The sequence below is a fragment of the Anas acuta genome, chromosome 5, assembly GCF_963932015.1.
Source record: "Anas acuta chromosome 5, bAnaAcu1.1, whole genome shotgun sequence".
In the NCBI taxonomy this organism is placed as follows: Eukaryota; Metazoa; Chordata; class Aves; order Anseriformes; family Anatidae; genus Anas; species Anas acuta.
The window spans coordinates 27,769,637-27,794,565 of record NC_088983.1 but is presented as its reverse complement, the minus strand read 5'-3'; the positions used below and the strand labels follow the sequence as shown (position 1 = coordinate 27,794,565).

The window sequence follows — 24,929 nt, the reverse complement described above, 5'->3', positions numbered from 1 at the left end:
TGCAGCACCGACAGGAGCAGGGTTCCCACACGCGCCCAGCCGTGCTCCTGGTCCCTCTGCTCGATTTCCAGCAGCAGCTGCATCATGCGAGCCTGCAGCTCCTCTGCACACTGCTGCATATGCGCAGTTGTAGGCGCGTCGAGTTCATCGCCGACTTTCTGTGGGCTCTGAATTAAGCCCAGGAAAGTCAACGCGAAGAAGATTTCCGAAACCATGGTCTGCAAGAGTTGAGAGAGAAGGGGGTCAGCTGGGTCAGCTTTCCAGCCACTCATCTCCCAGCCTGTAGCACTGCTTGGGGTTGTTGTGCCCCAGGTGCAGGACCCGGCACTTGGCCTTGTTGAACTTCATGCAGTTGACCTCAGCCCATCGGTGCAGCCTATCCAGATCCTCCTGCAAAGCCTTCCTATCCTTGAGCAGATCGGCACACACACCTAACTTGGTGTCATCTGCGAACTTACTGAGGGTGCACTCAATGCCCTCATCCAGATCATCGATGAAGATATTAAAGAGGATCGGCCCCAGCACCGAGCCCTGGGGGATGCCACCAGTGACTGGCCTCCAGCTGGATTTGACCCCATTTACCACGACTCTTTGGGCCCAGCTATCCAGGCAGTTTCTAACCCAACGAAGCGTACACCAGTCCAAGCCACGAGCAGCCAGTTTCTTGAGGAGAATGCTGTGGGAAACGGTGTCAAAAGCCTTGCTGAAGTCAAGGTAGACCACATCCACAGCCTTTCCATCATCCCCCAAGCGTATCACTTTGTCATAGAAGGAGATCAGGTTCGTCAAGCAGGACCTGCCTTTCATAAACCCATGCTGACTGGGCCTGATTGCTTGCTTGCCCTGTAAGTGCCATGTGATGACACTCAAGACAATCTGCTCCATGAGCTTCCCTGGCACTGAGGTCAAACTGACAGGCCTGTAGTTTCCCGGGTCTACCCTCCAGCCCTTCTTGTAGCTGGGTGTCACATTTGCTAGCCGCCAGTCGACTGGGACCTCCCCCGATAGCCAGGACTGCTGATAACTGATGGAAAGCAGCTTGGTCAGCTCCTCTGCCAGTTCTCTCAGTATCCTTGGGTGGATCCCATCTGGCCCCATCACCTTGCTGTAGCAGGTCGCCAACCATTTCTTCATTGATAGCGAGGGCCACATCCTGCTCCCCATCCCCTTCTGCCAGCTTGGGGTACTGGGTATCCAGAGAACATCTGGTCTTGCTGCTAAAGACTGAGGCAAAGAAGGCATTAAGCACTTCAGCCTTTTCCTCATCTCTTGTCACTAAGTTTCCCCCCACATCCAGTAAAGGATGGAGATTCTCCTTAGTCCTTTTTGTGTTTATGATTTATAAAAATGTTTTTCGTTATCTTTAACAGCAGTAGCCAGATTGAGCTCCAGATGACCTCCCGTGTAAGCCTTAGAGATCTTCAGTAAAATTACTAATGCAAGACTTGGAAATGACTATGTCCTTGAAATATTTAGTCTGCATTTTATTAAGCTGATAAGAAGGCTGGAGCACTAGTGGCTATGATAAATCTAGATAAGGAGAGGGACAGATGAGCTTTTTTTCCTCGCAGGATGACATTTAGATTAACATGGACCATGGTACCAATAAATGCAGCACGCCTTTCCTGTTGGGGAAGTGATGGCACAAGTCAGCCCAGCCTGTGGTGGAATGAACGCAGAACAGGCTGAAAGTGATTTGCAGGCTCAAGAAAACCTTTACCAAATGGCAGTCTTACAGCAAATAAGTGGTCTTGTGTTGAGAACGACACCAAGGAACAGGCATAATTCTGTCCTCTGCATGTTAAATTTCATACTGTGCATCTTCCCTGCCCAGCTCAAGACCAGGCTACGTGGGTTGCAATTTATTTACAAAGGGTCGGTGTGGGTATAGTTATCTATATGAACTTTGCTCTTACCTATTGATTTTGAAGGAACTTTGTGGGCCCTGGTTTCTTCAAATCTTGTTTACTATATCACTGAAAGACAGCTTTTCCTCCCCTCTTCCCTTTCATGCTGGCGGGGCTGTGACCTTCATTCTACTAATATTGAGGAGCATGCAATCTACACTGACCTGTATGGACATACAGACCTGTGTACCACAAGACTGAAACTAATTTGCCTTCTTCCAAAGCTAGAACTGGACTCAGGTTCAGGAGTAGTAATTTTTGGCTTTTGGTATTTCATGTATGAGGTCATTTTGTATTTAGCCTTGTCTCCTCCTACTTAGTGCAAGCTGTTTTTTTAACGGTGATGATGAATCTAATTTAGATGGGCTTTGTGGTTGATGTCTTTCTGTTGGCCTGTGAAGCTCTCACTCAGCTCCTGAAAAGATTTATTTGCAAGTTGTTCCTTAGTGCTTCACTTTAAATATTTGTTCAGTAGGCACAACTTGTTTACATCTGCAAGATATGCTTGAGAACAAGCAGAAGGCAAAAATTACTTCCTATCAGCACTTTGTTTATATCAACATTTGTGTTGCTTTTCATTTGTACTGAATTAGCTTGCTGTCTACCTGCTCTGTGTTCTACTGATCCATTCCACCCATCGGTTAATGGTAGATCTAGAGAAACTTCAGGCAAAATGGTACTGGAAGGAGAACCAAGGCTCCGAAGTATGCTGAAATTGGCCCCATGCTTCTCCAGCAAGCTTGTTTGATGACCATCCACTAACTACCTCTTTACTGAGGATGGTCACACATACCTACTCAGCATATGTATTCATTCCTTCTCTAGCATCTGGGCTTCACAGAAATACTTTGAGCCTATTTCTGACAGATGGAGTTCAGTTAAAAAAAGTATATATATTAATCAGCATAATGTGTGGAGATAATTCCAGTCTGTATTTAAACAGGGGAGGGAAAACAAAGCCTGAAGTTTTTGTGCAAACACTGCCTGTAGAGGGAGAAAGGTGTTCTTTCGTTCTTCTGGTTTAATAGAGGAGCAATGAACTCAAATCTCCCAGTGACTGCTAGCAGAACACCTGAGCGATGGGCATTAACCTGCAGTTACCTTTCCAGCAGCACTTCCAAAGAAGGAGCAGAAGTCAGCAGCCAGAACTTCTCACCTGCTAGGATCTTGCAAGTAGAGTGAAAGGGGTATTGAAAAGGTGGCTACTCTGTCTACGTCTTGTACTCTTCAGTCTAACAGATCATTTCGCTAAGGTAATAGTTTTATTTGCAGAAACAATACTGTACGTAGCAGTGAAGAATCCAAACACTCTTTGATTCCACCTAAGAAAAAAAAAAAAGGAAAACCATTAGAAGAAACAATCTGAAATTTGTATGCTCTACAGATGTCTCTGAGTGGGTTTCTGGAAAACTGGACTTGTACAAACGGAATCTTTTCCCTGCAATCATGAAATTGACTTTCTTGTAAGCCACCCTGTCAAAAATGCTTATTTTGATTAACTGAGTAATGAGAAATAACTGTTCTGTTGTAGCCCATGGAATAACTGATAGTGAGGAAGATGTTTTGAAACATAATGATTTCAATTCAGCTTGGCTTGTTTATTCACTAAAAAAGTAAGTAAGAGTTGGCAATAGAGGTACTGTTGTATTTTGTTTCTAAGTTATCTGTGAAACACTACCAGGAATTTAAGATACATCTGGCATTACAATAAGCTGAATGAGTTCTGGCAGCATTTACAGTTGAAAGCAGTGTTTTGAGGACCCTGCTTTTCAGGGTGGATAAATCTCCTCTTCTTCGCACCACATTTTCAAGGGAGCCTCGGAAAAGGCAGTGATGCAGCAGGTTTGTGAAGGAAGTATATTTTACCTTTTTTTTTTTTTTTTTTTTTTTTTGCCTACAATATCTCCAGGCCTGAGGCAGAGGGAAGGAAATGTGACACTCCCAGGTTCTGTGGCTTCAGTTTAGATTTCCATCTAAGTTGTTACTCAGGCTTTGAGTATCTTATCGCTGCTTTGCTGGTAACACAATAACAATGAACACATTTTTCACTAATAATTTTTCCACCATGGTGTGGCTGATGGCTCTCTGACAAAAGCATAACAGCAAACACCTTCTTTAAAAGTTAGTTGGAAGTTGCTTGTATTTAGTTATCTTCAAAAAACTTTCATTATTAGTAGGTTGGTTTTCATTTTTAAAAAAAAGATGCATCTTCTCTATCAACTTCTAAATCTGCAATGCACATTAGCCTGTTAGATAACACATGATTTAAAAAGGCAGATTTCCCTCTGCTGTGGACTGCTGAATCTTCACAAAGCTTTTTTGCAGTCCCTGAGAAGGTATTTCTTTGAAAGATTCTAGTATGTAAAGAGTTTTTCAGAAAGAAAACAGTTTCACACTGGGAACTTTCTTTACATGAAATATTGCTACTGACAGGAAGGATCTGAAATATTAATCCCTCTCTGCCTGACTTTAGGTTAATTGTACTTTGCTTTTCAAACTTAGAGCCACATTTCTGCGTGCCGTGTGAGAGCAGCACCTGATGTACAAGGTGCATCTCATTAGAAAGTGAGATTTCTGTGAGACCTGAGACCTTTACGGAGTGGAAACTCTTCTCTTGCCTTTTGCTTTGCTGCTGCCCTGTCTTTAAGCCGCTGCCCTAAATTAATAGCCACGCAGAGCTGTACAGCTACTTAAGCTTACTGAGTTATAAATGGTATTCCTCCTAACAGCCCTGGGGGGGTGAATGTGGTGGTTCCTGGACATGCACCGAGAGATGGAAAGTGGTGTGCTTTCATCTCCTGGTGGGTAGGTGTCAGCTTTGGTTTTGTAAATCAGAAATGTAACCTTAGTGCATATTTCCAAAGGAGTATTATGCAGCCTCAAGCACACGAAGAAGATGCATGTTTACACGCAGGATGTTGCTGCTTCTATCGCTAGTGTAATTCTGGAAGTGTAACGAGAAGGAGAGGAAGTGGAGGACTTCCTGCATTAGTTTTTGTGGTTGCGCGAAGGGGCTCTGTAAACTGCAGCTGAGTTACACAACCGATAAAAGTTTTGTTGGACTGAGATAAGTCTTGAGATGTGAGCTAATATACCTCGTCATGCTGCATGCATCATGGTTAAATTTGGAAGTGGTTAAAATGGAAGTCAGAAGAGCAGTTATACTGGCTGAGTATGCTGTCTGTCGTCTTTTTTGTTTTTTCGAGATGTACATTATTTTCCCACAAATGTGTTCATGGTAGGCTATGTCCTTAAAATATGACTCACCCAGTTGGGAAAAGCTTCCTGTTTAAACTAAGTACAAGAATGCAAGTAGGTCTGTGTAAGGTGGGAGAAAGAAGGGATTAATGGGGAACCTTTAAAATGGTGACCTATTCCCCTTACAAGTCTCTGAATAAGAAAGAGATAAGCACTAAATAGGAAAGGATTCATGGGTTTGGGGAGAAGCTCAGGACGGATGTGATGTGATGTGTGCTAGGGAGAATCTCGGTTACTTCCTATCCCTGAAACACCCAAGCTCCTTTCATGGATCTGATTTCTACATTTTAGGTTGCACTTGTGCAATGCTGTGCTAGGTCGGATTTCCTGAATAATGATTGCATTTGACTTGTACACTATGGGTTTATAAACTGAGCTGATGAAATGTTAGCAAATGTCACTACCAAAAAGATTAGACAACTGTTAAAGTGTTAATTGTGTTTGTTCAATATTTGGTTTTACAATATCTTTGCAGTGGCTTTCATGGATATTTTTCTATTTACTAAACATAGTGTTATGAATTTCTTTGTTAACTTACAAGTTTGTCTGTGTGACTCTCCTTTAAAAAGGCCTAGGACCTTGACAAACTTCACTCTAGGGCTGAAGGGTGATTTTGAGGCCAGCGTGCGAGACGTTTATTTAAGGTGCAAGGAGAAATTGAGACTATTTCTCTTCTGCTTTTGACACCTCGGTGCTTTTGTGGGGGTGTGCTTTTGTAGCACATACAGAGCAGGGGAAGTGCTTGCAGGTTTTGGAAAGTGCTTTTTTATGTATGTGGATGAGAAGTACACTGCTGGTCAGTGAGAGCTTTGCAGAAACAGCAAAGCATGCCAGACATAATTAGCTTAGCCTCGCTGTCTGACATTGATTTTGTTGTTGTTGTTGTTGAGTGTTCATAATGGTCACTCAAATGAAATAATTCACAGAATCAAATATTGTGTAGTCATAGTAGGAAAAAAATGTGGGGGAAAATGGCTTGTTCCTGTGGGTGTTTTTTTCAGAGAAAATGGTACCTTTTACAAATGGACTAGATTTTCCTGTCATTGTGTTCTGTGGATATCCCAGATTAAACCGGGCAAAGCAGAATAGGACAGGTTGCTGTCTTCCCCAAACCCAAGGGCTGTGTGTTTCCCTGCAGTAACAGCAGCTTAACATCGCATGGCCCAAGATAACTGGGAGGGGGTCCTCTGCTTTCACTGCAGACTGGCTGGATTCGGTCATTCTCTGTTAAGGATGTAATGCTGACATTGCCAATTAGCTAGACATTAAAGATTTTATGATGAGATAATGATCTAGTGTTTTAGATTATTGTAATAAAAAATATTAAAGTGGAGACTAAAGACAAGGATGGCAGTTGCACTGGAAATGCTCATCCATTATGAAGAAACATAAGCTGAAAACCAGCAGGAGAAGCTGAATTTGTGGAGTCCAACTGCTTCCCCATGTGCAATTCTGTAGACAGTGCAGGAGATAATTAATATAAATGTGTGTTCAAAATGATGCTTAAATTTCCAGGTGCATATAAAGGCTGGACATTTTAACTTCTCTATATGCTGTGCAGGGCACATGTTTATTTTTTCCCTGTTGATGTCCTTCTCAACAGTTTAATGCAGAGAACCAAAACACAGATTTTTCTCTTAAGAGGCTCATTCAGGAGTTGACCCTTCCCCACAGATTATACCAGATGGGACAAATAAGTTTGCTATTGGTTCTTCTTCGAATGGGTTTTGAGTTTTAGTTATTTTATCTGTAAAGGTGTGGAAATTCAAACCTGTCTGCCAGCTCAACTGCAAGTGTTATAATTTTTGGTAGTATTGGGAGAAGACAGTGTTTCTGAAAATGTTGTTCTTTTCAGGCTTCAGAAAACAGTATCTCTGTGGTCAGGTGGAGTGAATGTGCAAATTAGGAAGATAAATTCATATATCCCCAGTGCATTTTAAAATTTCCATCACTTTTATTGTCATTTCTATTTATTGCACCAATACAACTTTCCAAGAAAGTGGCTGAAATTATTTAGTATTTTCTGCAGGTTTTTTTTCCCTTATGAGGAACCTTATGCTGGTAGGATATTTGAAACTGTAGTGCTCACATATTGTCACAGTATTGCACACAAGGGTCTGTTCTTTTTAACTGCTTAACCTCTTCTGCCAGAGTGGTGTTTGGTTCACATCTTCATCCTTTTTTTTATAGCTGGGGGCTGCAGGCACAATAAGCATAACTGCACTTTGCATGAAGTTTCAGGCAAGTTTCAGGATGCTGGCAATAGAATAGTGAAACATCTTGGTTATTAAATAGAAGAAAAATACATAGGGGAAATATATAGGAGAGCTAGTCAGTGAGCCATGTAATCTGGCATTGCAGTCCACACTTCTAACCTGACTCCGTTTTAAACATAGAGGAGAGGCTTACATGGATTAAAGGTCACGGTACGTATTGCTGTCAGAGAGCATCATTATGGCAAACTGAGGCATTTTGCTCTGTGCCCTCAGTCGCTATAGGTTGTAATTTGTATAAAAGCTGGAGATGAATATATATTTCTTTTTGTTATTGTAGGGTGAAACAAGCATGAGTTTTCTGTGGTTCCCAGCTTTCTGCCCAGTTCTTGTAGTTTGAGTGAATTATCTGGCTGTTCTTGTAATAATACCGTCTGCATGCGGCGCTCTGTGCAGCCCAGCAGTCCAAGTTCAACCTTCTATTTATAAAGTTTTGCTCTTTAACTTTTCATGATGGAAGGGACATGCTCTGAAGTGGATTTAGAACCTGCCTCTGTTCACAAACAGCTCTCTCCTGCAAGTTCCTCTGAAGGATCTTGGGAATTTAACGAATTCTTTTTCCTTCGGATAGTAAATCTAATACAACATTGAGAAGCTGTAGGTTTAAAAATCACGCATCGGTTCCTGCTAGCCCTTTCACGTGATGGGTGCTTTCCTTACGTGTGCAGACTAAGTGGTTCAGCAGGCATAATATCTCCTGGCTGAAGAGACGAAGCATCTGGCAGCTGAAGTCAGAGTGATAAAGCATGGTGAGGCTGCCAAGCAGAAAGATAGTGCTATACAGACAAAGCACGTGGCAGCACTCAGGCCTTTCAGATACATAATCTAGCTACAGCACTTCTAATTTCTGAGGAATAAATTGCTAAAACGTTCCTTACTCTGCTCTGTCTCAGCAATATGGACTTGCTAGGACTAGCTAGGTATGTTGGTGCTCCTACTGCTGCAGGAACAATTTGGTTGCATCTGTTTTTAGAAGTGCAATTTACATATCTCCATCCGTCCCTTGTAAGAAATACTACAAAAGTTGCTTCTTTCTTTTTCAGCTTTTGTACGTTCCTTCAGTTTCGTTGTGAGACAAACGTTTCCACGGATGACGTGGTCCATCTAGTTTTGAGTGAGGTGATTTGTGCTGCAAGTAAACTAAGGCAAAAAAAATAATAATTGTGTGCATATGAGCATAGCCGGAGTAAAGCAAGGGGCAAAAGGAGTTGATCCTTTTAACACCAATAGTTTGAGTGGCCTTTTTATTGGGTTCATATGGGGGTCAGAGAGAACAGTGGCTTTGAAACTCATGGATTAGATGTCATTTTTGGACTGAAGCTTTGATTTCATGACAAGGAATTATCAAAGTGTGGTTTAAACAAGGGATTTTCACATTCTAGGGATGACTGATACTTTTACTTTGGCATGCCATTTTTTAAAGTCTTTACTGTGTCAGTGTTAAGACACAAAGAGGCTTTTGACCTCCATCCATACAGTTTTTATATTGTCAATGATTTTGGTCCTGCTCTGTGAACTATAAAAGCTAAGACAAGCTTTTATACTTTGCAGTAAAGACTGAGGTAGGGTGTTTTGTGTGTGTGTGGTTTGCTTTGCTTTGTTTTGAATAAAGACTTTGTAGTTTCATATTAAAAAATATAGTGTGGGAAGGTAAATTGCTTCTCTTTATGTGCTAGGATATATTTAATCTCCAATTGCTTTTTTTTTTTTTTTTAATTAATCATAAATTTCCAGCACTTTATCACCCTCTCAGTAAAGAAGCATGTTCTCATATTCAGCTTGGAACATCCTGTGTTTCAGTTTGTGCCCCTTGCCTCTTGTCCTGTCACTGGGCAGGACAATGTAGTTACTGCTAATATTCAGTTACTAATTATGACATACGTTTTAACTCAAACTATTAAATCAATATGGATATATGTTCTTTAGGTGTCTAGGTTGTACTACACACACAAAAAAAATACACTGTCATGACTGTTGTATTGCAGAAGATAAAGGAAAAGTCTAAATTAGTTTTTCTGGGGTTATTTTTCTACACCCCAATTTGGTTTTCTTTATTTGGTCTTACACTGTTTGAAAACAGGAACTGCATGTGCAGTGCTTTAGTACAGCAGCTCTTTGATCTCCAGAGTCTGTACGTGCTGACATGGTATTGTACTATGTAAGCTTGTAAACCTATTTGTAGCCTTCACAGCCCTCATGGAGAGGAAAAAGCAGGGTAAATAAATAAAGAAAGAAATAAAACAGAATGCTGAGTAATGTAAAGGCTTAGAGAGAAGAAAAAAAAAACCAACAAGCTATGTACATGAAACAAAACTAGAATGGTATGAGAGTTGCTGTAGTTTTCACATGCAGGGTCCTTTTTCAGCAGAGGGCAGTACTGGTTCAGTTTCTTTCCAAGTCCAGGAGATGCAGTCGTGGGCAAACACCGGCCTTTAGGAATAGGTAGATGTGGATGTTATAATTTAAGTTTGTTCCTAATAGGTGGCTGGAGAAGGCTTGGAAATAGCTTTCGGAATAGCTATGTAAAACCAGGGCCAATGTAGTACCAGATTAAGCTCTGTTAATCATTTGTGTGTTCTTAACAGCAGGGTTGCTCCGTTCTTTGGTCATCGACCCATCAGCCAGGTAACTGCAACAGATCTGTCTGTGACTGCCTGCTTTCCTGCTCACAGGCAGGTAAGTCCAGAGTCAGCGTACGTGGTGAAAGCAGGATCTGCTCTGGACTGCTGTGTGTGCTATTTGCTGGTCACATACAGCCTGGCTGCTCTATGTCCACAGAGAGCTTTTCATTTTATTAGTAATCCTCCACTGCTTCTTTTCCTGCTGGGGTAGAATGCATTTAAGACTATGGTATTGCTTGACTGATGACAAAGTAAGTGTCAAACACGTTATTAATTGCAAGTCCTGTTTTTCCTCTGGAGCTTGCTGGTGTAACTATTATAAGCATCTTCCACAAGGTGGAGCTTTAAAGCTCTGCAGCTGGGTATTTTTCTCTTTTGACTAATAAACAACAGGATGAATGGAGTTTATGAAATCTTTTTTAGAGCAGGTATAAAGTGACCATTTCATTGCTTTTCAAGAAAGTGGGTGGGTTTTAGGAGGAAAAAAAAAAAAAGAAAGAAAAAAACAGACTCAAAAGATATTTTGGGCTTGTAACATGAGTCTCTGAAATTAATGTTGTAAAAGAGGATAGGAAGGACTGGAAAAAATAGCTCTCATTACTTATTTATTCTTTTGGAATTACTCTTTTCTTCCAAGCTGATTTAAGAAGTAGCAGAACTAGATAGAGAAAAGCACTTGCAAAAGACTTGCTAAATCTTCCTTTATTGGGAGGAGTGTTTTTCTTTTTTTTTTTTTTTTTTTTAACAGTCCTACCCTAAAAGAAGAGGAGGAAACTTTAGATAACAGCTATTCTGACAGATAAAAGAAAGGCCGAAAACACTTTCTTTCAGACAGCTCTTTTTGAGAATGAGCCGTGTATACACTTTCTCTGGAGGAGAACCTTTTTTCTTTCCCACTGTACTTGCTAGAAGTTGCATCTTGCTGAATTCTGGAGAAGTGCTCCCAGCATTTCAGGCTGTACTTCAGTAATCAGCTATCTTGTGCATCCCGTATTTCTCTGAGTATCCTAACTGTGCTTTACTCTGCCATCTTGTTGGAAATCCCCTGCTGTTAATTTTGCTGGAATGGAATTCATCATCTGCTCATTGTGCTGCTGTTGGTAAGACAATTTTGTACATTAGCTAGTGCAGGCATGTGTGGACATGAGGTGGTACTCTGAGCAGGCAAAAGCTGGAAGAGAACTTACTGGTGAGGGGGAAGAAGCACTGGATGGGTAGCAGCAGGGAGGGAGAAACCCAAGTCCTGTGTGTCTCCGGCTTGGCTTTTCTGCCTTAAGCTAATGCTTGAGAAAAGGCTCAGAAAAGGCTAATAATGTACCTCTGCCATACCTCTCTATGTGACACAAACTTGAAGCAATTTACGGAGTGCTCTACAAATACTCTTTCCCTGTCAACTTTATTCAGTAAATTCCTCTGTTATTCAATATGGTTGAACCAATTGATTAGTGTTTTCTGCAGGGTCTCTGCTGTCGCTTCATGCTTGACCTGAGGCATTGCAGTTGAAGGTTGAAAAACTTTTTCTCAAAGTAAATTATTTGTGTTGTTTCTTTATCCTTTGCAGGTGGCAAGCTAGTGAGCAAGAGATAAGAAATTGTTTCTGACTTCATTTGGTGTTTCAAAGAGACTGCCTAGGTTAACAAGTAGAACCACAAAGAACTTGGAACAGGAACTGCATGTCAGAAATTCACTTTCTCCTTTTCTAAAATTGCTACCCCCTACTTGATGGCCCTTCCATCTCCAATTTTAAGCACAGGAAATAGCATATGGCAAATGCAATGAAAAGCAGGGGTTCTTATGCCTAATTACAGTGAGTTGAGAGGCTCTCCAGACAGACGGGCTGCTACTGATTTAGGCTTCGTCGAGCCCGATGGCTGGACCAGTTTGTAATGCTGCTGGATCTGCTGCAGATCCAAGATAAGAATTCTTTAAAATTCAGTTTCCTTCAGACACCATGTTTAGAACTATATATTTTTTTTCTTTTAATTCCACCTCTTGTTTCTTTGAAACATCCTTGTCATGCAGATTTGTTTAAATGCCAGTCCATTGCTAGCTGATGAGATGTATCTGTTGGTATGGAAGATGTGGTAGGCAATTTGGACAGCTTTATGAAGAGCCCTGCCCTGTAATATAATGTTAGGTTAGATTTCTGAACCACAACCTCAGAATAGAAATTTAGCATGTGTAGAAAAAAAAAAATATAAGCAGAGTGATGGAGTGAGCTTGAAATTATGATTTTTTTTATTTTATGGGAAGTGTGGTTGTGTATGGGCAAGAATTTTTGCCCTTCCCTCCCACTGCTGCTGCCAACGTGGATGTCCTGTACTCTCAGGGTACTCCACCCCTCTTGATTTCTAGCACTAACAGCAAATTCCGTTCTTTTCTGAAAGCAATAGTAATATCAAGTACCTAAAAAATATTCCATATACAACCTTTTGCATGATTCTGAAGTTTTGTAACAGTGAGTGGTTCTATCACAGTCCATTCCAAATTGCAGTGGCTGTTTACAGAGTTGGATAAAGCATTACTCATTTTTCACACAGACTTACAGAAGCTGGGTGATTTTGGCAGGAAGCTTTGTGGTGACTGGAGATACTGAAGCTAAGGATACTGAAGGTATATTTTCTAGGGATAAATATTTATTTTTTCTATTACTCAGGCCAGTGCACTATTGACAAAAATGCTTTCAGCAGACAGTTTGGAGGCATTCCTCTGTTGGTAATAGAATACAGTTGTCTTGGAGCAAACGTTCTTAGCACTTCTTAGCCAAGCTTAATTTAAACAAACTTTGGTATGAAGATATCAAAATAGCAACCCTAAAACATGCTTCCACAGACTGTGTGTAGAGAGGGGCTAAGCACAGCATACCCAGCCTTTGGATTTGAATAGGCAATTGGTGACCATTTAGCTGGATTTCTTTATTGTCCCTTTTCTTTGCAAGACCCATATTCAGAATAGAAGGTGAAAGAAACACTGTGTAGTCACGTATTTAGCTTCAAATCAGTGTGAAAATCCCTCTGCAGATTACAAAGGGAGAAGGGTGACATAGTAAGTTTTTAGAATAATAGTGGAAGATGTGATTGGGAAGATAGATGCTGGCCATAATAAAGCCACCGGTGCCTTCAGCATCTGCTTTTTTTCAAGAATTACAGTCTATAGCATTACTGCCCCATCGTCTGGATGATTGTTGCCTTATTTCTCGTGTCACTGGTAGACCTAGATGCTTGTAAAACTCAGCGACTATGTAAATTTTACACTTCTGTTCCTGCTCTTGTGTGTTCTTGTCCTGGCCAGTGAAACAGCTGCTGTTAAAGCTGTATGTGTTGAACGCAAAGATAATTTGTTGAAGTGATGCAAGGAGAGTGGCCTTTACTCATGAAGTGGAAACACCCATTTCTGGGTTGATCTTAGCCTTAAAACCAGAGCCGAATACAGGTATGTGGAAGTAATGCTTAAATTCCAATGCAGCAAACTCTTGTCTCTGCTGCTGCCATGCCAAAAATAGTTGCTGCAAAATTATTGGTCTATTCACTCACTGCTAAGGCTATTACAGCCTAGCTGTAATTGCTTGACCCAGCATGTGCACTTTCCTCCCAACTTTAAAGCAGCACCATGTAGAATTTAAAGATAAAACAGTTGTCACTTCCATTAATCATAATATGTGTTCATTCATATTTGTTCTTTCTCTCTGTTGATGTATCCTGATATATGATTAAGCATCTTTTCAGGTATTACTGCAGTCTTTTTGCACCTACTTTCCCTCAGTCGTTTTGCTTGGCCTTCTTTATGTACTTAACTATTTTTTTTCAAGCATTTTTTTCAAAGCATGTCTAACTGCAGAAGTTTTAAAATGATTATTATCTCTCTTTTACCATTCATCTCTTCTATAATCATAGCAAGTTTTTCAAACACCTCCTGGCTAGGGAGCCAACAAGTGAAAGGTCTCTATGAAAGCTCAGCAGCATGGGCATTATCAGATGGCATGGGTTTGGATCAGAGACCAAACTTCTCATGCCATACTTGCTGGATTTGTCAGTTTTCTTTCCATGAACAGCACTGGGAAATCTCTAGCTTTCATCTACATGTCTGGGTAGCAAACTGTTAACTTAAGAGAGCCGTCTTTCCTGTAGTAAGGGGATGATGTCTCAAATCACAAAGGGATGGTTTACTCCGTTTATGCTGTAGTACTCTGTAGCTGATGGACTTAATTTTCTATGATTTTAGCACCTGGCTCACTCCACCTATTTTTTTATTAGATAGCTCCTATTAACTAAGGTTTGTAAGTGGTCTGTAACTGATTTCAGTTTCAAATATCATAACTTCTGTGTTGAATTTTCTGTTTTTGATATTAGGTATTGTTCTAATAGGAGTCAGACATTGGTTGTGGATGTATAAAGTTAGACTGAGAAATCATTTCTGATGATGCTACACCTCTTATAATCGCTTGAGAAACTTAAAAAGGGAGGAGATAAAACAGGAACTTAAAACCAGTTTATCAGCTACAGCTATTAGACAGTAAATGACTGTAAATCACACAGTAGACATTTCATAAGAGCAGATAAATCCCAATTAGACGATCCCAAATGTTTTTGGGAGGAGCTATGGATGCTATCATGTAGTTAGCATATTACCCTAATCAGCAAATAGATCACACCCCTTAAATGAAGGAGTTATCTGAGACGTGTTTGAGTTTGAACTATCTGAAATTAGTTACGAGTCTTTTATGCGTCTCTCTGATATCTCTGTGTCAGAGAGGACTTAATGATAAAGATTGCTTTCTAACAATGTACAAATTTTAAGGAAGATAAAGTGGTATACATGATTTAAAAAAAAAAAAAAAGGCCAGAGTTTTTAATAGCATTAATAGCATCTGTTTTTCAAGCTGTCCCAAGTGATACATTTTCTTCAGGTTATTCCTTGTATGATTTTTAGTCAAAATGAGTCTGAAGATATCCTCCCTGTGTTATGATAAATATAAATGGTAAGAGATAGAAGGAGGTAGTGTTTTTTAGCCAAAATCTTGTTCCTTAGACTTGTCATTGATTTTTAAGAGGTAGTCAATGTCTGAAGAAAAACAAGTGTAATAGTGGCATTGCAGTACGTAATACTGCCTCTAGGTTGTATTGATTTTTTCTGTAGGGGAAAACAGCTGTTTTTGGTTTTGTTTTCTTTAACCTTCAAAGGACAAGGCCATGTTTTGCCTAATTTTCCTGTTGCTTCACTGTTTTTGTCAATTTATTTGAAATGCTGGGTTTTTAAGGTTCTATGTGAAACTGGGAAATTTTCAGTGCTGGGGCAGCTTCTGTGATGTCTCCTTTACTACTCCAGCCTTAGATGGGTTTTGTTCTGCAGCTTGTTCTTTCCCTTGCAGTTTTTTTTCCTAAATTAATTTTTCTAGCCAAGAGCTACATCAGAGTCCTCTGATGACTCTAGTCTTTAAATAGGGAATTGGCTTTGCTTACTGCATTTGATTTTAGAATAGTTTATTTAAATGTATTCTACTCTGTAGCATCCAGCTTTGTTTATTTGGGGTTTAAACCTTCTTAGATCTTAGAAGCTTTGTTTCATTTATATCTATAATAAGTCAGATAAAGTCACAGCCTTTGATTTGAACAGAGTTAAAAGAATCTTGAATAAATCTTACTAAACCTTTTTTTTTTTTTTTTTCTTTTCAACCGTTGTTCAGTGGAGATTTGCTGTACCTAAAGGATTTTTTTTTGGTGAGAATTTGGATGCTTTCAAACAAGATTTATATAGAAGTCATTCCCTGAAGCTTGTATGTGAATGTATAGTGTCAGTCGTAACTGGGGGCATCTCTGTCAGTGGTAACGAGGACCAGGGCAGTCCATGGCAGGGGGATGATGATTCGGGCCTTACTGAATCCAACTGCAAACTGCTGCATTCCTGTCCTGTTTCAGAACATCTCCTGCAGATGACAGGGATGAAGAGGACAGAAACCTCTCACCTACCTTCGTATTCTGCATCTGCTTGTCAGAATAGCGCCTGCTTTGTGTGTAGTAAAAGCTGAGGCTCTGGTTGTCCATTATAGTGTTGTTTAAGGCCCCCTTCCATTGCCCTTTTATTGGCTTTCTGCAGCTTTGTAGGGAGTAGATTGTATAAAGCATGCCCCTGGAAAGCAGAGGCCGCTAAAAGGTTTAAGGCAAATTTGTTTGGGGACAAAGAGGGCATTGAGGAGAACTTGAGAGAGAGATTGCAGGGCTTCAGCAGCGCAACAGAGCCTTGTCTGTGCAAGACTCAGCCTGCCTCTAAGTTCCAGCAGGCTGCTGAGAAGCAGGCCAAGAAAAGACTCTCCAAGACCCCATTCCCTTCATCTGAAGTCTGCCATCTGGACAGGGGATGGCTAGAGGGTTCCTGGAACGTATAGAAAGGAATCTTGAGGGCTGAAAATAAATGCCAGTGGAGACAGGAAGCGTCTGAGACATGGGGTTGGAGGAGGGGAGCTGCTTAGCATGACTGCTCCGTGGGTCACAGTGGTGGCAAGGAGGAGAGGGGTGAGTAAAGCCTCTGTGCGCAGGCCTCCCTCCGAGGCCTAAACCTGCTCTCCGCTCAGCGCTCTGCTTGAGGGCTTTTTGTTTGCTGCAGAAGCTCATCCGAGTGATTTGGGCTTTTCCCTTGAAGGAAGGGATGGTTACGTTGGTAGCCCTTGGCATACCAGGTGTTTTAAGATAGAAAGGTACCAACTCGGAGAGCAGTTTTGTCTCAGTGCTGCCATGCCTGTCACGAGGCTGTGTGGTGGGGTTGAGGCGGGTGATGTTCTGAGCAGACTATGCTGCTCTTGGTAATTTCTCTCACCTGGAAAAGCTAATGAGCAGGGGTATTTTATTCCTTTGATGTTCTTTAATAAGTGTTATAATACTGGAGAACAATAGCCTTCCTTTGTGGGTTATGAAGGTGGAACAGTCTTTGTACTCCTCTTGGAGTGGAAATGTCAGCTTATCACATCCCCCATCTTTTCTTCCTATAAGAGCTCCTTATATGTCCAGAGAAACCTTACATTGAGCTTCTTTTTTTGCATCACCTGTTGTACATTTTGAAGGATAGCTAGCTGAATAATGATGAATGTCTTTGCTCTGTGGGCTGTCCTGTAAGTATCAAGTAGAAATAAGGTAAGTTCATTTCTTAAGCTATTTCAAAGAATGTGGTCATGAAACAGCTCCTGTCCTACTACTAGGCTTCTCAGTGCCTGCTGTAAGCAATCCTGCACAAGACTTGTGGGCCATTGTCATCTAGGGAATGGAGGTAACTAGCTCTTAGAAAGCCAAGACATTGATTCTTGAGAAAGTTAGACTGTGAAAAACAGAGCTCTTTCCCTCCACTTAACACTTCTGACAAAAAAAAAAAAAAAAGTGTTCTCAAATAGTTACTGTATATCCCATGTGAAGTTGGTGGCACATTTCTTATTCCTGACCTTGCAATTGGAGTGTGCATTAAGAGGCAGCAACACTTGCCTACTTGAATTGAGCAGCAACAGAAGGTGGTTTTGGTGTGAGAAAAAACATTTCCAGAGCAATTATTTTATCAGGCACATACACTGTAGTCGCAGCTTTTTCAGTGAGATCACCAAGGATTGTTTATGGTTTGAACTGTAACTAAATGTGGTAATAAGGGCATGATATATAAGAGTAGAAGGCGTGAGTTTGGAATGAGGATCTTTAAATGTTTTAGGATTGAACAGCAGTAAGCTGAATTAAACGATAACATTAAGGGGAGTGTCTCATGTTTTTCTTTCTTCCAAGCTTTTTCCTGAATTTCATTAGTCCTTTATTAGAGCATTAACTTGCCAGAAGAGAAATTTCACTAATTTGTTGGTGTTTAAATGAGTCATCATTGACTCTTTGCTGAAAGTCTTCATTTTTTTGTATTGTGACCATTTTTTTTGGCTGCTGTTGCTGTAAATTACCAGCATTTTAGATTGCTGTCACTTCTGCAGCAGTAACTTCAGAAGTTCTGTAATCTCTCTTGGCTTGTGGTGTGTGTAATTGGAGCACAGTGCAGCGTGACAGCAAGGACCAGGCAAATCTCTCTTTGCATATGACGAAATAGCATGGAAGTAGTTTAGTATAATTTTGAGCTAGGCTTGGAAAATAGCCTGTCTTAAGGAGATTGTTGAATTCATGGCAGTTGTTTTCACTTTTCTGTCATGACAAAAAACATGGAAAAGACCTTTTAAATTGAATGTCTTTGCACTGTCTACAGAGAGGAACAAACCAAAGCTTAAAGAGATGATGACAATTGTTTCTAATACACTTAGCCGGTCTCTTTTCCTCTTTGAACATTTGCTGTTGTTTTTTCATGGAGTTTGTGAAATTTGTCACAAATTTCTTGTGGAGCAGAACCGTGGGATTTTAAGATAGCTGCAGGTGAAGGATGGAACTTTGTATTAAAAGATTCATGTAGAAATATATGCATGTGCTCTCCTTGTGGCATGTGGTTGCTTTGTGTTCACTCCTAGCATGAACCATCTTTGTCACGGGCTCTGCGATAAGCAGGGTGGCTGCTCAGTAGCTACAGATAAGGGAAGCAATTCTTTTGTGTGGGATTGTGGTCGATGTGCACTGAGAGTGGAAAAGATGGTCTTTGAAGTAAGCTTGTGTTTGTGGGAGAAAACTTGTAATATGTAAACTTGAAGTAATCTTGGTCAATAATGTAGTCAGAAATGGTGACCCGTATTAACAAATGTCCAAGTGTTGTAGTGACATTCTCTAAATGCAGCTGTGAATATAAAATATCACCCTTTAGGAGATGGGGGAAGCTGAAAGCGATTGAAGGGATGGGGCAACGACTCTGGCCCTGGCTTTGTGCTGTGTTTAGGTGCTTGCATAATCGTTCGTTGTGCATTTGCAGCTTCAGAGGTAGCAATAAGGCAACTTGCACATGATTATCCAAATTCTTTGCTATATAGTGCTGCATAAGGGTCGTGCATGAGGAGAGTGAAGTGCAACAACTTCAAGTTGAAAAACTCCAACTCCTTACCTCTGGTATAGGATGAAAACTGGCTAGTGCTCTGGTAATGATTTACAAATAACTGAAAATCCTCAGCTTTTCAACACAGAATTTTTTTTGTCAATTACATTTGAAATGAGTATGTTTATAAACGTCAATAGCAAATGTGCAATAATATCCTTCTCTAGCTTCCACTGCTCAGAGCTGAGCTTTATCATACATTATAGCAATGTGTTGAGGTTTTTTGTTTCTAAAACAAGCAGATAATTCAATGCTGTACTAGGATGTGGGGAGTCCAGTGGTATTTATCAACAGAATATAATTTTTCCATTGAACTAGTTATCAGAAGGAAAAGAAATGAAACAGGAATGATCTGAATGACAATCTAGATGGAGTTTTAAAATAAGAAATGGGGTTTGGGGCTGTTGGTGTGCAAAGTGATTTGTAAATGGTGTGTGGGGTTAAAGCACAATGCTCACAGATGCTCTCAGTACAAACGTGAATAGCTGTGCTGGGAATGCAGTGGTCACTGCTATGATGACTCTTTGGGGTCTGAATTGAATCAGAAATAGAGGGCTGTGCTGAGCTTTTTCAAGATTTTTCTGAAGACGTTTGGAGTAGCTGGAAAAAGAGATGAAGATCTGTACGTACTCTGTTGGAGACAGATTTCCACTTAGAGCATTCCTCCTTTCATTATCTGGAGCTGAACCCAGCACTCCTCTTTGCCTAGCTTGCTTGTTGAGGCTAGCAGAGCAAATGCCATGGCAGAGATGCTGGCATTTGACACTGAAACAGCGCAGTAGCAGTGCCAGCTCAGGTGGCAGGGATCCATCATGCATGACTAAATTGTATGTGCTCCCAGAATATGTGGACATTAGGATTTCACTACACAGAGGTTACTTTTCATTGTGACTCACAGGAAATATACCACATCTCTCTTTTGGAGGGAAGAAAATGGTATGATAATGTAGCATGGAAAAACTGGCTCACAATCTGTGTGTTCAACAAGGCTGACTTAAAGGCTGCGGTCTATTGCAGTTTGGAACTTGAGCTGCTTGATGGTGCATGCTCAAAATGTCTTTAACTTACATCTTTTTGGATGTATAACGTGGGTGAAAATGCAGGGAAAAATCTTGGTTATTACACTGGTGATACCCCTTAAAAGTTGCTCTGACTACTACAGTAAACATACTGTTTAAGGTTTTGAGAATTGAACTAGAAGGTTATTAGGACAGCTTCTGTTTGTATTTTTTGGTTTTGCTTCCAGACATGACAGGTATAGCTGGTGATTATGCTTCTGCTTATTTTTAAATGATGTGAATGCCAAGATCCAGCCATATACATTCTGTTAATTGGTCTTATACTTTTTTTTTTTAAGGTAAAGAGAGGAGATGTAATCACAGTATATGTAAATGCTGGTATTTCTTGGTAGAAAAGCTCATTCTGTTGCCTGAAACATCTGACAGAAGTTAAGTACAAGCTGGGCAAGGGCACAGTGTGGAAATGCTCCATTAGGAGCTGCTCAGGCTTCTGCCCAACTAAACTCTTATTCAACAAGACACTGTGCTATGTGGCCTCAAGCAATTTAATCCATTTTTATCCCTTTTCACTTTCTAAAATTGGAGGATATTCCATATTGCAGAGATGTAAATGGCTTTGCTAATGATGAGATAATTGACCTTTGAAAATCGTTTGCTAATTAGTGTAGCTTTTGCTTATATCCTGTTCACAGTAGTATAGGCAAGGCTGTGCTTATTACTGTAGTTTAGTAACTTTAATTACAAAAAATTAAAAAAAAAAAAAGCTTAACAAATAATAGCAAAAAATGCCAGATAAGTGGTAGATATTCCAGAATAGCATATAAGGATAATTTTTGCCCTCTTACCTTCTCTCAATTTGCTGGCTAGGCTTTATTTTGCCCTTTTTTGACCATATCAAGAAATTCTGTTTAAAGTAGGTTTAATGACTGGCTTTTGAATTCATTCTTCTGCTAAACTACGAATGCAAACTAATAGCTCTGTTCCTGTGACCCTAACAGTGTGCTTTATAAAGCCAAGATCTAGGTTAATTCTCCAGTGTGCAAGCTGAAATCCTTATAAAAGGGCACGTGCATGGCAGGAACTGCTCACCCAGGTACTGGTCCTCATCTTCAAAGTATGTGCCTGGTCAGGTCTGTGTGTCACTCACAGTCATAAATTAAGTTGTGTTATAGTTGTGTTTTAGTTCTTTTTTCTTCTTTTTTTTTCCAAAAAACAGTTCTCTCATCTAACCTGGGTCTTTGCAGGAAGCTCAGCCACTCTTAAGTTGCTGACGGCTGTTGTCCTTCTGGGCAATGGTGCAGTAAAAGGATAAAAATTCTGGTGGTAGTTCAGAATTTCTGGTTTTCCCATTAGAGTTGCTTTATCTTTTGCCGGGAAGAAGATATTTTATTCGCCAAATAGGATTACTTTGCTTTGTTCTCCCAGATCAGCTGTTGGCTACTGAAGTAGCATGCTGTCATATCTTCAAAGACACATAAAGTCTAGATTCTGAGACATAAGATGTGTGTAGGGATGTGATGCTATATCACTCAAGACTGAGGGAATGCTTCGTGTTACAGGTGTTTCCGCTGCATAAAATAGGTGGGTTACTTCTCAGGGTTACTTCACAGGGGAAGTCTATAAAACCAGAAATGTGACCAGGCAGCAACTGTGCAAATTTTTTGCAAATTTTTTAGTGACAAACTATTCTCATGTCTGAAAATAAAAAGCAAGAATCTAGTGATGAGGCTATGAATTTGTGTCCCCAGCTGAGCAACTTGGTCAATGAAGTCTATAATAAAGTACGTGCATGTGCACAGATGAGAGCAGGGCGGCTGCTCAGAACTGATGTGTAGCTTCTGCCATGTACGAGGTGTTTTAAAAGGCACCAGGCCTAAGCAGTGAGGTTTGAATCACGAGCTCAGGTCTTCTGAATTATGTTATTCTTTCACTTGGTGCTTGGCTGTCCATGAATCGCTTCCACTAGTAAAACTTTGTGTCTTTTCAGTTCCTGGCTGTCAGAGGGGTTCCCAAAGCACAGTTATTGCTGTTTTATACGTTGGGAATCTGCAATACCAAAGCTGAAGACCGTCTTTCACTGCAATCTTCTGTAAAATGTTGTCCCCCTGGAATCTAACCTCACATGGAAGATGAAGCAGCTTTGACCTGATTTAGATGCAAGCAGACTCTTCATTCGTGGTCTTGACTTGTATGTTAGGGAGCATAGCATTTAAAGCTCCCAGGCCTCTGAAGCTGAAACTCCAGTATTGTGTCCTGCTTATACCAGTTTTATTTCACATTCAGTGCTGTGCCTTAGCTAATACGATGAAAATGCACAGTACAGATGGTACCCTGCGTGTCTTGTCCTTGGTAATGCAGAAGGACAGTAACAGCAATGAGGTTTTCATTCTCTTTCCAAACTGTTCCCTTTTATTTGCTCCACTTTTTAGCCATTTCCTCCTGTTTTTGTCTGATCTTACGGCCGTAACAATCACTGAGAGGACCCAGGTCACAGGGATTAAACACTTTTTTCCAATGTGCTGTGTAGATCTTATTTAATGCTCAGATATCCTCCACTATGAGGTACAGACTGACTTGAGTGTAATAGTCTTTCCTTTCCCTGACGGATGGATGACTAAGGTTATGCGTATGTCTACAAGGACTCTTTTTGTTGAACATTTAGGATCTTGTGAAAGTATGAATAATAGCAGCTGAAGTCCATTTTGGCCAGGACTTTGCTAGAATTGCCTAAAAAGCCAGTGTTTAAGTGATTTATGTTGCTGACTTCACCATTGACACGCAGGGTATTTTTTCGCTGTGCATGTAATTTCAGAGAGGCCGTTTCAGTGCGTGCATTATTTTAGAAGTACAGAAGAATCTGAACACAAAGCCGCTTTTATTTGTTCTGAGGTGGTTGATTAATTCTCTTCTCTCTGAAAGTATGTCATCTGTGTCTGATAAGTGACTCTGGTAATGCAGGATGATATTTTTTATGACCAGAATTATATTCTGCAGTGCTTGGTTTTCCACTTCTCTTTTCTTTCCATACTAGGCAGTAACGGAAGGATTAGCTTAAAGCTTCTGGTTATAGTTGTCTCCTGTGCTATGTGTTTGCTTCGCACTTTTTGTGGTTTACCTTTGGTTCCCTGTTTTGGGGGAGCACAGACTCACGTTTGGTCAAGGCTGAGTATATCGCATGGTTTCAGAGATTTTCATTTGTTTAGGTTTGTGCTCGAGGACCTGTTTTTCCTGAGAAAGACACAAATTCTAATCTCTGTGAGTTCTAAAATAATGCTTCCAGTGTTTTCAGGTTTAAATGAGTTTACTGCAAGTTTGTGAGTAAGCACAAACTCAGAGCTAGACTGTTGGATTCACTTAAATAATAGCTAAGCCTGAGATGTCAGTGGTGACAATGTGATTAACGCTCTGCTGGTGCTGGTAGAAGCACCTTCCCTGCAGGAGCCTACCTCCAGCACACAATGTGGAACAGCTATGGCCGTTGTCTTTGGTATTTGATGCAGCTCTAATGCCATTCTAGATCCCATTAGTCCACGAAGCAGCAAGGACAGTAATAAAAGAGATGAATGAGTCTTTGAGGACACTGGGGAGGATGTGCAAAGCAAGTTCATAATCAAATTTAAAATGAGATTCGGAGAGAAAGGGCCTGATATTTTTGATTTGTTTCAAATTAATATTTCAGCACTTGAGCATAGAACGGTGTACATACCTGTTGTATTCACTAATCCACATATGGCATGTAGTTTCTCTAATAAATTTTGTCCCTGTTACTTGATTGTAGTTCCTGATAATTCTTGCTTATAATTGTTCTAGTTTTGACCAAAATTGTAGCCCTTCCCTAATATATAAAGAATTTTACCTCCTTTCCTTTGTTAAAGGTTCTATGTACTAACAGTGTTACCTGTGAAATGGCAGCCGTTTGTATTGGAATCTGGGTAGTTTCATTATTAACAAAACCAATCCAGTGTTAAACTTATAGTAGAAAAATTGCTTGCAGATTTTAGCACCTTAGTGTGAGACCACTTAGCTAAATTAAAGAGAAAAAGAAAAGGAAAGAGGTGAGGAATGAGTAGAAAACTTACTATTTTTCTTTCTGCTTGTTTTATAGGCTTCAGGGATTCGTACGTGTCTGATCTGGTGTAGTTAATTTTAGCTAAAGCCTCTTTCTCAGAAATTTCTCTCCTGTTCTCCCTCTGTGGTGCTTCCAGACTTCTCCTGGATTGTATCATTAGCTAAATTTTGCAGCAGAGGCTTTTATACCGGCTGGGACTTCTTGGGTGGGGCGTTTGGTAAGTCACACAGTTGTTTCCTGTTCTTGGGCTGAAGGGGCAGTGCCTGCTCTAAATTACCTGCTCGCGGCTTTTGCCAAGAACATCAATCTTCTCGTGCTATTTATTTTGTTCCATGAGCCTTCCTTTGAGATGGACGAGGTCTGGGGACTGATCTGAATGGGGGTCTTCATGCTCTCCAGCCATTTGCCACAGTTGTATGAATGGCTCTTGTCCCTGTGGCTGGTCTTCATGCCCATCTGCACAAAGCAGGGCAACTTTCACTCAGAAATTCATTTGGCCACGGTGTTTTTTGTTAACTGTGTGCAAGGACCTCTCATTAACACAAACTTATTATTAAATTCTATCAAGCTGCATCAGTTTTTAAAAAACAGGTATCATTTAAAAGGTTAAAAACTGCAATTAAGCACTGTGCAGTCTGATACCAAACTTGCATAACATTAACTTTTCTGGACAGCCCCTCCAAAGAGCGCTCTGTCCATGTTCATTTGCTCCAAACCTGCCTCCAGGAAACTGCCCAAAGGGGGGATCAAAGCAGGCGGCGTGCCAAAGGTTTGTGTTTCAGACAGTTTGGCACACGCTG

General features: G+C 40.5%; 1 protein-coding gene across 3 annotated transcripts in view; it reads left to right on the top strand.

Annotated features, from left to right (window-relative positions):
* The window catches only part of MOB2 (MOB kinase activator 2), a 111,673-nt gene that overhangs the window by 27,808 nt on the left and 58,936 nt on the right, over positions 1–24,929 (top strand). Inside the window, exon 1 of one of the 3 annotated variants that reach the window (XM_068683407.1) lies at positions 11,110–11,159. The exons of the other annotated variants lie outside the window; for them this stretch is intronic. Within the exon in view, the coding sequence (XP_068539508.1) occupies positions 11,125–11,159 (35 nt within the window). The 5' untranslated portion in view covers positions 11,110–11,124. Of the gene's footprint in view, positions 1–11,109; positions 11,160–24,929 lie in introns of those variants that run through there. 3 annotated transcript variants of the gene reach the window in all.